Source organism: Heteronotia binoei, chromosome 9 (assembly GCF_032191835.1).
Source record: "Heteronotia binoei isolate CCM8104 ecotype False Entrance Well chromosome 9, APGP_CSIRO_Hbin_v1, whole genome shotgun sequence".
NCBI classification, from domain to species: domain Eukaryota; kingdom Metazoa; phylum Chordata; class Lepidosauria; order Squamata; family Gekkonidae; genus Heteronotia; species Heteronotia binoei.
The window spans coordinates 50,705,388-50,718,780 of NC_083231.1; the positions used below are offsets into that span (position 1 = coordinate 50,705,388).

General features: G+C 48.7%; 1 protein-coding gene across 1 annotated transcript in view; it reads left to right on the top strand.

Annotated features, from left to right (window-relative positions):
* The window catches only part of FSTL5 (follistatin like 5), a 608,027-nt gene that overhangs the window by 349,655 nt on the left and 244,979 nt on the right, over nucleotides 1–13,393 (top strand). The window contains exon 6 of the mRNA XM_060246574.1: nucleotides 12,572–12,692. Within this exon, the coding sequence (XP_060102557.1) occupies nucleotides 12,572–12,692 (121 nt within the window). The remainder of the gene's footprint in view (nucleotides 1–12,571; nucleotides 12,693–13,393) is intronic.

The following is a 13,393-nucleotide window of genomic DNA, read 5'->3' on the forward strand; positions in this document are numbered from 1 at the left end:
GCCCTGCGTCCCTTAGTTAAACCTGATGCAACAGGGTCCACACCATACTGTTTCTCCAACACCCCCAAATGCTCTATTATGGCAAGCCTAGTGCGTGCCTCATCTTCCTCCGCCAGGCGTGGATTTGGTGGACGCCTCTTGTCAACCCCCTTTTTAAGGGGCTGCTTTCCTTTAACTCCACCCTTTCCCTTTCTAGGAGCCATAACCCCCACCTATAACTTCACTGAATCCCAGAAGCCCACTCCCCAGGAAGGAGGGGGGGATGTTAAAAGGATCCAAAGGCCAAGGGGGGGGAGAAGGGGAGAAGCAAAATATGAAGCTGCCTTCCATTGAATCACCCCACACACCACGGGCCCTAAACAGCCATCCAGCAGGGCTCCATCCAAGAAGGTGGGGGGAGGGAGAGGGAAGGGCGACTCACTACCCCCGAGGGACACCAGCCTCCGATAAACAAAAGTAGCTCAGGGATCCTCCCAGGACGTCGGGAGAGCTGCGCAAAACCGCAAGGAGAAAAAACAAGCCCGACTGGCTCAGAACAGGCCACGATTGCACACTGCATGAGGGAGCGCCGAAAGACACTCCTTGCCCCGACGAAAGCCCGGACGAAACTGCGCCACAAGAGGCGCATCCAGGGAGGCAAAGAACGGCCCCCATCCTAATGCCGCTGAAGTGGCGCGGGCGGGAAGGGGCCGAATACTACTAAAATTTTAAATAAATGTATGTATGTATGTGTGTGTGTGTATATATATATATATATATATATATATATATATATGCACAATATATAAAATACAAATTCAGACCTGTACTTAGTGGGTTTTTCCATTGGTTGGGGGATATATATTTGTTTTTTCTGAAACATTTTTTCATTTAGTTTTATTGTGTTCTCCCCCCCCTCCTCTTTTTGTTTTGGACATTTTCAAGTTCACCTATTTTGCCACCTGTGCTTGGGCCTTGTCTAAGGTTACCTATCAAGTCAGGCATACTGGACATCGTGTCAGATGTACTGGAGGGAGGGGATTACACTTGCCAGTGTTCCCAATGGCAGCCAAAGTAGCATTTTACCTCTTTCTACCTGTTAGTCTTCAGCTGCTGGCTGGCCTAGACTGGTAAGTAATGTTGTGAGAGAACAAAGGGGGGGGGGGTAAAAGTTTTTCCTTTGGCTTGAACGTCTCTCTGATCTGGAGAAGAAATCAGGGTTCCATTATTCACATTACAATCCTCCAGAATTTATATTAAAAATCTATAGAATATGAACTGTGGCAACACCATTGTGAATCCTTACCTTAACTCTTTGTAGATATTACTTAAAAATATAAAACAAGTAGCCTTATAGCAGCAGCTAAAATAGTAAAAAAATAAAGTCCTCAGGGTGAGAGAGAGCAATTTATAATTATGTTGAATAAATTGTTTTACTTACTATGTAGTGATATTAACAGACTGTGGAACAAAACGTATCATCAGTGTAGCTGGTCAATAGTTCATTCTGTTCCTTCAGGTTCTGCCTAATATGTTCCATCTCTCTCTTTCTGATCTATTGGTAAAATAAAATCTCCAAGGATCACCTAACAAGAGTACTTAGCAGAGGCTGAGGGCAATTTATAACCCAGCAGAATCAGACCATACAGATGAAAATCAATCAAGGTGGATGCTCTTCTTGACAGTCTATCTTGTGTGTGATATATGTCATGAAAGCAATTGCAATTTCTTGCATAGTTCTAAATTCAACTTCAGTTATTGCAGATGCCAAAGTGTGTTGGAAAAGGCAATGTCTGATGTACAAAGAAGAAAAGAAGAAGACCCTGCAGGGGGCAGTAAGAAGATATTGCCCACCCATCCCTCAAATGAAACACCACACAAGTTATGGGTTAAACTGGGACTTTATTTACACAAAAGCTGATCTGCACCATTACATATATCATAAAGCACAGGTTGCCTTGAGCTTGCAAAGCAAGCTTTCAGACAGGGCAAATCCACCCTGGCTCGGGCCAGGTCCGGAAACATCTGGACCCTACCCATCATGGCCCGCACACCAGTGCATAGAGGGGATGGACGTACATACCCTCGGTCCACGACTGCGAAGCCTTAGGACCGGTCGTATGTTCCTCCAACCCCAAAGAGGCCCCCAACCAAGCCACCTGGACTGCCAAGCCTCTAGGTAGCCCAATCGAGGACCCCCCTCCATAGCCGATATCTCAGGGTGCTTGCCAATTCCAATCCTTTTAACCCGTGCTTTTCCCGCCACAGAGGGGGTTAGCCTTGGCTTAACTCCCCTCCTGCCAACCAGGGACCACCAGGTCATGCAGACCACCCTGCAGATCAGCTAAGAAAATGTCTCTCCCCACCTCAGAAAGGTGCACTCCATCGGCTCTGAAAAGATGCGGCAAACAAGAAATGAATCCTGGGATGTGGAATAATGCTTCCACCACCCAAGATCACTGACCTACCTATGACATTGTTCAGCCAACATTGTGCTTTGTCCACAAGGCCAGGTTATGCACCCCCCTCAAAGCTTCCATGGCAACATGTTGGACCAGACCCATACTGTATCGGGGAACCACTGTCGCAGAGTCTCAAAATCCTTCAAGACCTCAGCCAACAAGGAGACAGCCGTCCTAGCGCCCAGATCGTTTTCACCCAAATGTACGACCACAATCCAGGAAGCTGCTCCCATCGAGAGATAGGCATGGATGAGGGGCAACAGCTGGCCCCAGCGCATTCCCTGCTTTCTCAGCCAATTAATCATGATGCTATCTCCAGTGCTTAGCTGGCTACCAGTGCTGGAGCTGCCAGGCCTTCTGCCTGCCCAATATACGATGGAATGCCCGCAAATCAATATACTGGTGTTCTCCGTCCTTGTGCCACATCCTGCAAGAAAACCCAGAATCAGCTGTTACTGTTTCCTCACATAAACCCGATATGCCTGGGACCGCCAGCGCCCCACTCGCTGGACCTCCATGGGGCTAAACCCCAGCCCGGTAGCTGTAGAAGCCATTCGAATACGAAAGGAGTACCAAAGCTCCTTGCAGCCAGACCGGCCAAGCTTAAGGCCCGATATACCACCTCCCAGAACTGGTACTGTGTCAGTGAAAGGCCACTTTCATGTTGAAACAGCAAACCCGACCTCCAGTCCATCACCTGCAGCCAATGCTCAAGCTTGCGCACTGGGCATAGCCTCTCCTCCATGTTCCTATGAAGGGTAACTGTCTGCCCCACCCTCTCTGGTCTGTCTTGGACTGACGTATCCTCAGTGTGACCGTGTCCACCCCCAGTCTCACATCTGTTATCAATAAGGCCCCATCTCTGTTGTCCCACTGTGACCTAACCACCAGCTCACTTATTCGCAGTGCCCCAAAGAACGCCACCAATGTGGTCACCTTAAACAGTTCAACCTCTCACTGTGATGTACAAATGTTCCCAAATAACTGCAACAGTGTTTGTATAATCTCTGGGGTAAAGGGCTGCCTATTATCCAGCACTGGTGGTGCTTCCCTGATCCAGCCTTCTAGCATACGCCTCAACCTGAAGTCACCTGTGCATTCTTCCAAGCCCCTGGGTTTTGATTGAAAGGCTATTGCCGCCAGATGGCCCTTAACGGTTTGGACAGCCAGGCCCCTGTTCCACAAGAAAACCACAAACTGCATCAAATGTTCCACTGGCACTGGCCACTGGTGCCCAAGCCCTTGGCTATTTCGGAACCCCTTAAAGGCATCCTGATACCCCTTGTATGTCATCTTTGTACCTGGGGCTAGCAATGCTGCGACCGCCCTTTTGACTTCACCCTGCCAAGACTCCACAATTCCTCTGGCATTGACTCTGGGTCCTTGTTTGCATTTGGGGCCAGCTGCCTGAACCACTTCCCTTGAAAGCAAGACAAGTCATCAGTGATGTTATGAATGCCTGGCACCTGCTCAGCCACAAACAGGATATTAAACTGTAGGCAGTGCAACACAAATGCTCTTACCACTCTCATGACTAAAGGAGACGTCAAGGTGAGCTTGTTAACCATCTGCACCACTGCCTGGTTGTCACGCCAGAACTTAACCAACTTGTTCTGAAGATGGATATGTCATAAGTGTACCGCCACCACCATGGGGAAGAATTCAAGAAAAGTCAAATCCCTTGTGAGGCCAGATACTGCCCAGTCTTGTGGCCAGCACCGTGCACACCAGTTTCCTTGGAAAAAGACGCCGAACCTGAGGCATCTGAGGATATCTGCAGGGAGGCCTCGAGCAATGCAGATCTGCGCCAAAAAGACACCCTGTTGTACCCTTTAAGAAAGCTGAGCAACATGTATAGGTCGGCCTTGATCCCTCTAGAGACTCGCACTCTGTGTTGAGGGTTATGACCACTTTTAGGGCACCGCATGCCCTCCGCATGAATGTCCGCCCTGGGGCTACTACTCTGCAGGCAAAATTCAAATGGCCAAGCAGCACCTGCCAATCCCTAAGGGTCATGCTCTTCTGTGAACAAGCCTGTTCAAGCAGTGTCACCAGCTTTGCCACCTTGTCTTCCAGCAAGGCGCAGAACTCCCTTTCAGAGTTGATTAAAATGCCCAGGTAAGACAATCTAGTGGCAGGTCCTTCTCCTGTGCAAGGGGCACCCCCAGCTCCGCGGCCATGTTCTGAAAAGTATCCATGGAACTGGAACATTGATTAGTCCCCACCCCCACCCTGTGAACAAGAAATCATCCAAAAAGCGTGTGATCAGGTTGTTGCCTGCCCTGCGCTTGAAAGCCCATTCTAGGAATGAGCTAAATTTCTCAAATGCTGCACAAGAGATTGACCATCCCATGGTCATGTCATAGAAGAATTGCCCCCCAAAGGCAAAACCCAACAGTTCAAAGTCCCCTGGATGGATCGGCAGTAGGCGGAACACTGATTTGATATCACATTTTCCCATCAGTGCGCCCCTCCCACACTGTGCCATCATCGCCACTGCACTATCAGATGATATGCAGCGCACTGTGGTCAGGTCTTCTGGGATCCCATCATTCACTGAGCTCCCATGTGGGTGAGATAAGTGATGAATCAGCCTGGGGATTTCTTAGGCACCAGACCTAGGGGAAATATGCGCAGCGTAGCCATAGGCAGTTTTGCAAAGGGGCCAGCCACCCTACCTTCCAGAACCTCTTTATCTATTTTCTGCTGTACAATGTGTTCCAACTCTCTTACAGACCATAAGTTCTTAGCCATGTAGTGTTTCCTTTCCCCTTCAAAAGGGATGTGGAACCCCACCCAGAAGCCTTCTTCCAGGTAAACGACATCCTTCCTCCAGGGGTACCCTCATCCTCAAGCTTGATTGGGCTGCATGCCCTTCCCAGAGGGGCCCCCTTTTGCCTTCCTGGAGCCACCATCATTGCCCTTGCTGGCTTGTCGGCCCTCCCTCTTTCTGCATGAAGCCGCTGGGTGATAGCACCACAGGTGCTGCAGTTGTGCTTAAATTTTCATGACTTCCTAGAGTCCCAACAGATGAGGCGGGGTTGAACCCATGACTTATTGCCAGCTCCTCGCCCCACCTCAACACGTGATCACGCTACTAGGTGTCCACTATCAGCATATCTGCCCTGCACCACTGCTGCACAGCTCAAGCATTGGGACCAGAGCTGCTGGTGCTCCCTGTCCCAAGGGAGGGCAGGGTTCATTGCTGCATGCAAATGGAACATTTCATCATATCGTAGCCAAGCTGCCCCAGAGTATTCTCTGTATGCCCTGTGGATGAGGTCCTGATATTTCACCAACATGGGCCCCAGGTTGGGGTAGGCCTCTAACACCACCCCCATGTAGATGGTATAAGCCAAGAGACAATTGTCAAAGTTCTTGTCAATCTTCATGCATTTAATCTTCTCGAGCTCCCTCGGATCGTCCTTGACACTTGTCTTCAGCTCCACATCCCTGCATAATAGCGTAAAAATCTCCACATATTCCCCCCTCCAAATCTTAGCTCTCGTGTCAGGTAGCAGATGACCCCCCAGGGGAAGCAAGCCTTCTATATAGGCGTAGGGTTGATATCCAGCTGGGTTATGTGGTGGCTTGTCCTGCTCTGGCAATGGGCATCGCCACACATTCCCAACTGATTTGTCCCTTGCTGCCCCTGCCCCAGTACCAATCAACCCTGTGGCAGGCTGACCTTGTCCCCACCCCATTGGGAGCCCCCTAGGCATGGGTGCTGCCAAGGCTGGTGGTGGTCCACCAGCTGCCCCTGCCCCACCCACCCCCGAGGACTCATTGCTTTCTGTCCGTTTTCCTGTTGCTGCTCCTGCGTCTGTTGTCTCCTTAACCGCCTTGTCCTCCGACTCCTGCAGCTGGGCCAACCTGGCATAGAGGGCTTGCAGCTCCTGCTTGTGTGCCGTAGATCTGGTGCGTTAATCAGGGGCGGCTGCCTTAGATGTGCCAGCATCATCCCTCTTACACTTCTCAGCCTTGCATCTTTCCATGACCTCGATCTTGGCTGCCAGATCCCACAATAAGAGCCCTTCCTCATCCTCTGAGGAGGATAGGGTTACTGGCACCTGTCTGGGAGCCCTCTTAGCCAGGTAATCCTTCTTCTGTATTTCCTTCTTGGCTGGCATTCTGTGTCCAATGGGGATAAAGGGGGGTGGGGTTATGAATAAAGCATAATATGCAGTAAGCCATCGTGTTCTGGTCCCCTGCCCCAGCAAAAGCCCCCCCCCCCCCAATCAGTAGTCCGGCACTTTAGCCAGTACTGTAAGACTGCCCTGGCAGCCCTAACAATGCAAGTCCAATTGTAGGGATGCTGGGAAATTACCTGGGAACCAGCATTCCCTCCAAGCTGAGTTAGCATGAGCTAGTTTTAATTCTTATTCACATTCTTATTCTCATTCTCCTTTTTAGCATTATTATTTAGCCTCCCGCTATGCCTTTGTCATAGCTCAGGAAGGGTGACCCCAGAGCACAATAATTTATGCAGTAGCTCACGACTTCACTGGACCACTTCGACCCACTCAGCCTGGAGGAAGTCAACAGAATCCTCTCTGCTGCTTGCCCGACAACATGTGATCTGGACCCTTGCCCCTCTTGGCTGATTAAATCTTGCCAGAGGGAGCTTAGATGTCCTTTACGGGACATCATAAACAGATCCCTCCTAGAGGGGCATTTTCCAACACCTCTGAAAGAGGCTTTGGTCCGCCCTCTCTTGAAAAAAGTTACAGCAGACCCGGCCGAATTGGCGAACTACCAACCGGTGTCCAATTTACCGTTTCTAGGTAAAATTATTGAGAGGGCTGTGGCGTTGCAGCTACAGAGGTTTCTGGATGACGCTTCCGTCCTAGACCCATGCCAGTCTGGTTTCCAGCCGGGCCATGGGATGGAGACGGTGCTGGTCGCCTTAGTGGATGACCTCCAGCAGCAACTGGATCGAGGCGGTGTTGCGGTGCTGATGCTGTTAGATCTGTCGGCTGCATTTGACACAGTCGACCATCGGCTACTAACGCGCCGCCTCGCCGACATTGGGGTTGAGGGGTTGGCCTTGCAATGGCTTTCCTCCTTTCTCCTGGGTCGGGGACAGAGGGTGGCTATTGGGGGTGAACGGTCCTGGAGGCGCACACTGGATTGTGGGGTGCCTCAGGGAGCAGTTCTCTCCCCGATGTTGTTCAACATCTATATGCGCCCCCTTGCCCAGATTGCCCGGCGGTTTGGGCTGGGTTGCCATCAATATGCAGATGACACCCAGCTCTATCTACTAATGGACGGCTGGCCCGACTCCGCCCCAGGGAATCTCGACCGGGCTTTACAGGCTGTTGCGACATGGCTTAGGCTGAGTGGGCTGAAGCTGAATCCAGCGAAGACAGAGGTCCTTTGTGTGGGTCGCGGCGCCCTGGGAAGGGAAATAGCTCTCCCGGCCTTCGATGGCGCGCCATTGAAAGCAGCGCGCCAGGTAAAGAGCCTGGGTGTTTTACTGGAGCCTTCATTATCGATGGAGGCCCAGATAGCAGCCACTGCCAAGTCAGCATTCTTCCATCTGAAGCGGGTGAGGCAGCTGGCCCCTTTCCTTGAGCGCCGGGACCTCGCAACAGTGATGCATGCAACGGTCACCTCAAGATTGGACTACTGTAATGCCCTCTACTTGGGGCTACCTCTGTGCCGGACTCAGAAACTGCAGCTAGTGCAGAACACAGCGGCCAGGCTGTTGTTGGGACTCCCGAAATGGGAACATATACAGCCGGGGCTCCGTGAACTGCACTGGCTGCCGATCATATACCGGGTCCAGTACAAAGTGTTGGTCATTACCTTTAAAGCCTTATATGGCCGAGGACCCGTCTACCTGAGGGACCGTCTTTCCCCATATGAACCCCAGAGAGCACTGAGGTCAACCGGGAAAAATCTAATGACTATCCCTGGGCCGAGAGAGATTAGATATCAAAAGACCAGAGCACGGGCCTTCTCAATAGCGGCCGCCGCCCTTTGGAACCAACTCCCTGAGGAGGTGCGGGCCCTGCGGAACCTTGACCAGTTCCGCAGGGCCTGCAAGACCTCCCTTTTTAGACTTGCACATTCGGACTGCTAGAGAGGACAGTAAATCCTCTCTAGTTTAAAGATCTATACCGCACTGCTGGTACTAGCAGAACTAGCGTCAATTTCCATCAGTACTGGCAGATGAAGTTATTAACTGTATCAATTGTATTGACTGGTTTTTAAAATTGTTAAGTTCAATGTTTTATATTGTTAAATTTAACTGTTTTGATTATTATTGTATGTTTTTATGAAATGTTGTCAGCCGCCCTGAGCCTGCCGAGGTGGGGAGGGCGGGATAAAAATAAAATATTATTATTATTATATTCACTGCCAGCGACTCACAACTTCAATACTAGTAACTCACATAGTAGAATTTTGCTTATAAGACTCTATACCTTGGAGGGAACATTGCTGGGGACTTGTGGGGTAAATGCAGGAGCAGGCGGGGTTTGTGGAGGTGAGGGTCTTCAGCCTAGTACCATTCTCCAAGGTCGCCCCACCAAAGCATCCAGCTTTTCCAGCAGAGCCAACCCTTGCCACTTGGTGCTTAGTTGTAAAAGTGGGCAATCTCCAGGCCACCCCTGGAGGTTGCCACCCCTCACTGTGATAGTGCCAAGATGCCCTGCATGAGCCTGGGATCCTCTTTGAATGCTGCCAGAGCACTGCCACTGATCCCAAACCTGCGGGAGGAATAGATCTCTGCCATCTGGTTAAAAGTGTGAGATCTCTAGACCCCACCTGGAGGTTGGCAACCCCTGCTGCGGCCATGTCCAGGGACCTAATGCTGAGCCAGACCCTTAGCCCTTCTAGGTGGTATTTCCCCTCCTGTAGCCCCCTCCCTCCAACCTCTGAACTGAAGATGCCTCAGAGCACCCACTAGCTCCTGCAGCAAAATCTTTTGGCTCTCCTGCTCCTTCAGGCTCCTGTTAACCCAGGATTGCTCCCGCTCAGCCACAGCTGCAGAGTTAAGTGGCTGCTGAGAAATGTGCTTTCTTCTGCCTGTGACTTCAACTTCCAGTTGGCCCCTGGGCAAGCTGGGGGGTGGGGGGGATGGCGTTCGTCTTTGGGAAGTAGAGAAGTGCACCTTTAAGAACAACTAAGTTTTATTCAGAATGTAAGCTTTCGTATGCTCTTAAGCAGACTTGTCTCCTGCTTTGTTCTATTGCTTCAGACCAACATGGCTGCGTACTGGGATCTATTCTTTTGGAAGTGTATTTTTCCCTCTATTCGGCTTCCCCTGGTAGGGAAAAGCTCGTTCCTCCTTCATGAAATAGCATCCCTGCCTCAAGCCCCGGCTACTCAAGAGAACACGCTCTCCCGCTCACACAGTTCCCGTAAGCTAAAAGCGCAACGATTGTGCGAAATGACTGTGGAAAGGCTGGGGGGGGGGGGGGGAGAGGTGCTGGCTCCAGCTGCTTTTCCCCTCGCCTGCGCTCCAACTCCGCACTCAGCACTTTGTGGCTGCTTTGTCACGGGTGCACCTGCCTCCTTGGCTGCCAGACTCTGCACGGGGAAGGGGGCTGCCATCTGCTTCATTTGCCCGCGCTCCTCCCCCCCCCCCGCCCCTGCAGCAGCTGTGCCTGCTGGACAAGGTTCCCCTAGGGGAAAGGGGAGGTCGCCTTGTCGCCTGCAGCAGCGTAGCAACCGAGCGAGAGGGAAGGAGAAAGTGCCGCCATTTGCCTTACACCAGTAGCGACCTCGAGACCCCTTATGAGGAAGTGGGCACTTCCCGCCAGTCTCCCTCTTCCCCTGCTTGCCCTGGCTATGTCCTGCCCAAGCGCCTCGTCACCATTGCTGCAAATTGAGGGCCCGAAAGCTCCTGCCGCCTGTAGAGGCGGAGAGGCTGGGAAGGGAAAGGGGTCCCTTAAGCCTCGCTCATGCTCTGCCACCCACTTTGGCTGACTCTCCCGCGGGCAAGTACCTCCGATGAAAGACTACCTTGCGCGAAACCGATGGTGGGGAAAAACCGCTCCCAAGGCTGCCCCTCTGCCCCCCGAAAGGTTGCTGAGCTTTCCTCAGGACCTTCCCCTGGAGTCCCTCCAACCTTGCAAATCCACTGGACTAACACCATGTGGCCTGATGAGAGCTCCGTCTGCAATGTGCACATCTGTTTCCAAGCTTGCTTCGGGAGAGACTGATCCAGTAATGGCGTTTGCCGCCCTACCTGGCCAACCAGTCACCTCCTGGATTGGTTAGATCTCCTGTGCCGTATCTGAATTGGCTCATTCAACCCTTTGTGGTTTCATTTGAGGAAATGGGGTGTGGTCAATCCCCGTGGCTGCTGTATGGCACCCACCAGTTATTAGATAGGATAGTGAACTCAGCACCTTCTAACCTAAGTGTCATTTCTTATCTGTCTCCAAATTGCTACTCTTAAGGCAATTTCTCCCATCATCTCAGAACTGCCACTCAGTCTTAGCTTCACTCTCAGCTAGAGAAGTAGTTAGAAACTCAACTCTCTCTCTCCTTTTTCCTATCAAGTATGTTAATTCTTAAACAAACCATTATCTACTCTTTAATCAAGTTGTGCATCTGTGATGTTTTTCTCAGTATCAATCAGGGAGGTTTCTCTGTTAAATGCAGAAAAAGTTTTTATTGAAAGATCAGTGGCAAACACTCGACACTTGCCAGAACTGGCACAAACAAAACTAAATGAGCATTTATAGATGCATAGAACAGTTAAATTAGCACACCTAGTATTTATATATACATTTATATATGTTCTTGTAAACCATGGGCATATCATTTTTCTAATATTTCAGAAGTTAGGACTGCCAGCCTCCAGGTGGTGGCTGGAGATCATTTGATATTACAACTGACCTCCAGGCGACAGAGATCAGTTCACCTGGAGGAAATTGTCTGTTTGGAAAGTGGACTATATGGCATTATATCTCTTTGAAACAAGTTTTGTCTTCATGGTCTCCATCTTGGATAGCTGAGGTTGTATCTCCTCCATACAAAACAAAACAAATCAATGGGGAAAATTATCCAAATAGATAATTGGGGAGGGATGGTGGCTCAGTGGCAGAGCATCTGCTTGGGAAGCAGAAGGTCCCAGGTTCAATCCCCGGCATCTCCAAAAAAGGGTCCAGGAAAATAGGTGTGAAAAACCTCAGCTTGAGACCCTGGAGAGCCGCTGCCAGTCTGAGAAGACAATACTGACTTTGATGGACCAAGGGTCTGATTCAGTATAAGGCAGCTTCATATGATATTTGGTGAAATTTTATCTGAAGATACAGTTCTTTGATGTGTTGCCTTGATTCTTAAAAATAATTTTTAACTGAATTTTTAAATGTTCTTTTGTTATACTTTGTTGTAAATCTTTTAGTGGTATGATTGCAAGCCTCAGGTTGGAATGTTCCTGGAGACTTAGAGGAGGAGCTTGGTAGTTAATTGGTGCGCAATTTGTATTTCTGCCCCTAGAAGCAGGACCTTTAGTGGTGGCTTCAAGCATGCATAATAATTGCCCTTTGGAAATGAGAAATTATTCCCTTCTGCTTACATTTTAAAGAAGGAAATTACCCTTTTTCGTCAGGCTTTTGGTAGTTTCTTAGTGCCTCCCCCCCCCCTTTTCGAACATAACTGATTGATTCAAGTTAGTAGCTTCCTCAGGCTTAAATAGTTTATCTCATTTTTAATTAGTTGTTCCTTCAACTTATTTTGCTATTGCACACCATTTGAAACTTGCATTACAGGTAGCAAACAATTGCCTAAAATAAATAAATAGGATGTGTTATACTTTTTTCTTATATTTCAGTTTTTGGAGCGTTATCAGTAAACAAAGATCAAGCTAATTAAATTGTTTTATCTTCCAATGACACAGGATGCCTGCTTTGTCTTTTGTTGTGTTAGGTCATATGTATGTCTGTAGAATTACAAATCCAAATATTCCGAATCAGTGGAAATGTATTAACTTTTTTCATGAATGACAATATACAATTACAAAACAACTGGAAATCTCTGATTTTACACAGTTCTAGTTCATTGCCCTGCAGCATCCTTTAAATGATCTATTAAATTATTATTAGAAATACTTAATTATACCATCTAATTCTTAAAGCTCCAGTGTAATTTCATGGTTATAATTTTCTTGTCAGGTAATAAAACAGGATGAGCTTGGCAAGGATCTATCTGGCTGCTCTCTATTCGATCTGTTGAAATATGATGATTATAATGGTGACAAGCACCTAGGCCTGGAAGAATTCTATAGAGCATTTCGTGAGTACATTTCTCCGTTTTCTTTTGCCAAAGTTCACTTCTGGTTTTGTTCCACCTAATACAAATTTGCTGATGTAATATTTTAAATACTTGATTTTAAATATTCTGTTCAACTTGAAACAGGATGCTAGACTAGGTGGACTACTGGTCTGATCCAGCAGGGCTCTTCTGACGTTTTTATGTTGACCCCTTTGCCAAAGATACCCATAAGAAGCTTTTTTGTTTCTTAAACTTAGGATGATAGCACATTTAAAAGACATTTGCTTTGTCTCTCACACACACAAAGTTTAGAGACTGCATAAACGTGCCCAACAGACAGCTTTTTTCAGGCCTGTCTGGAATTCTTGAATATATCCTGGATTTTCTTGAGAGATTTTTTTTTTATTTTGGTTTTTCAAAAAAACTTGGATACATTTGGGAAGCTGAAATGTACCAATAAGGTATTTCTTATTTCTTTTGTATATTTGGGTAGATCCAAATGCACAGCCCTAGTGAGCAGTGCACATGCAGAAGCAAATGTCTGCACACATCAGTGTCATTGGACATGGAAATGACTGAAGAGAGGGTTTGCTCTCCTACCATCTGTTGATTCGGTATACTTGCATTTCACCAACAGAATCTCTTCTACTAGAAAGTCTCACCAACAGAATCTCTTCTACTAAGTGTTCCTTTGAAGGACAAGGCTTTCCTCTGCTAAAGGA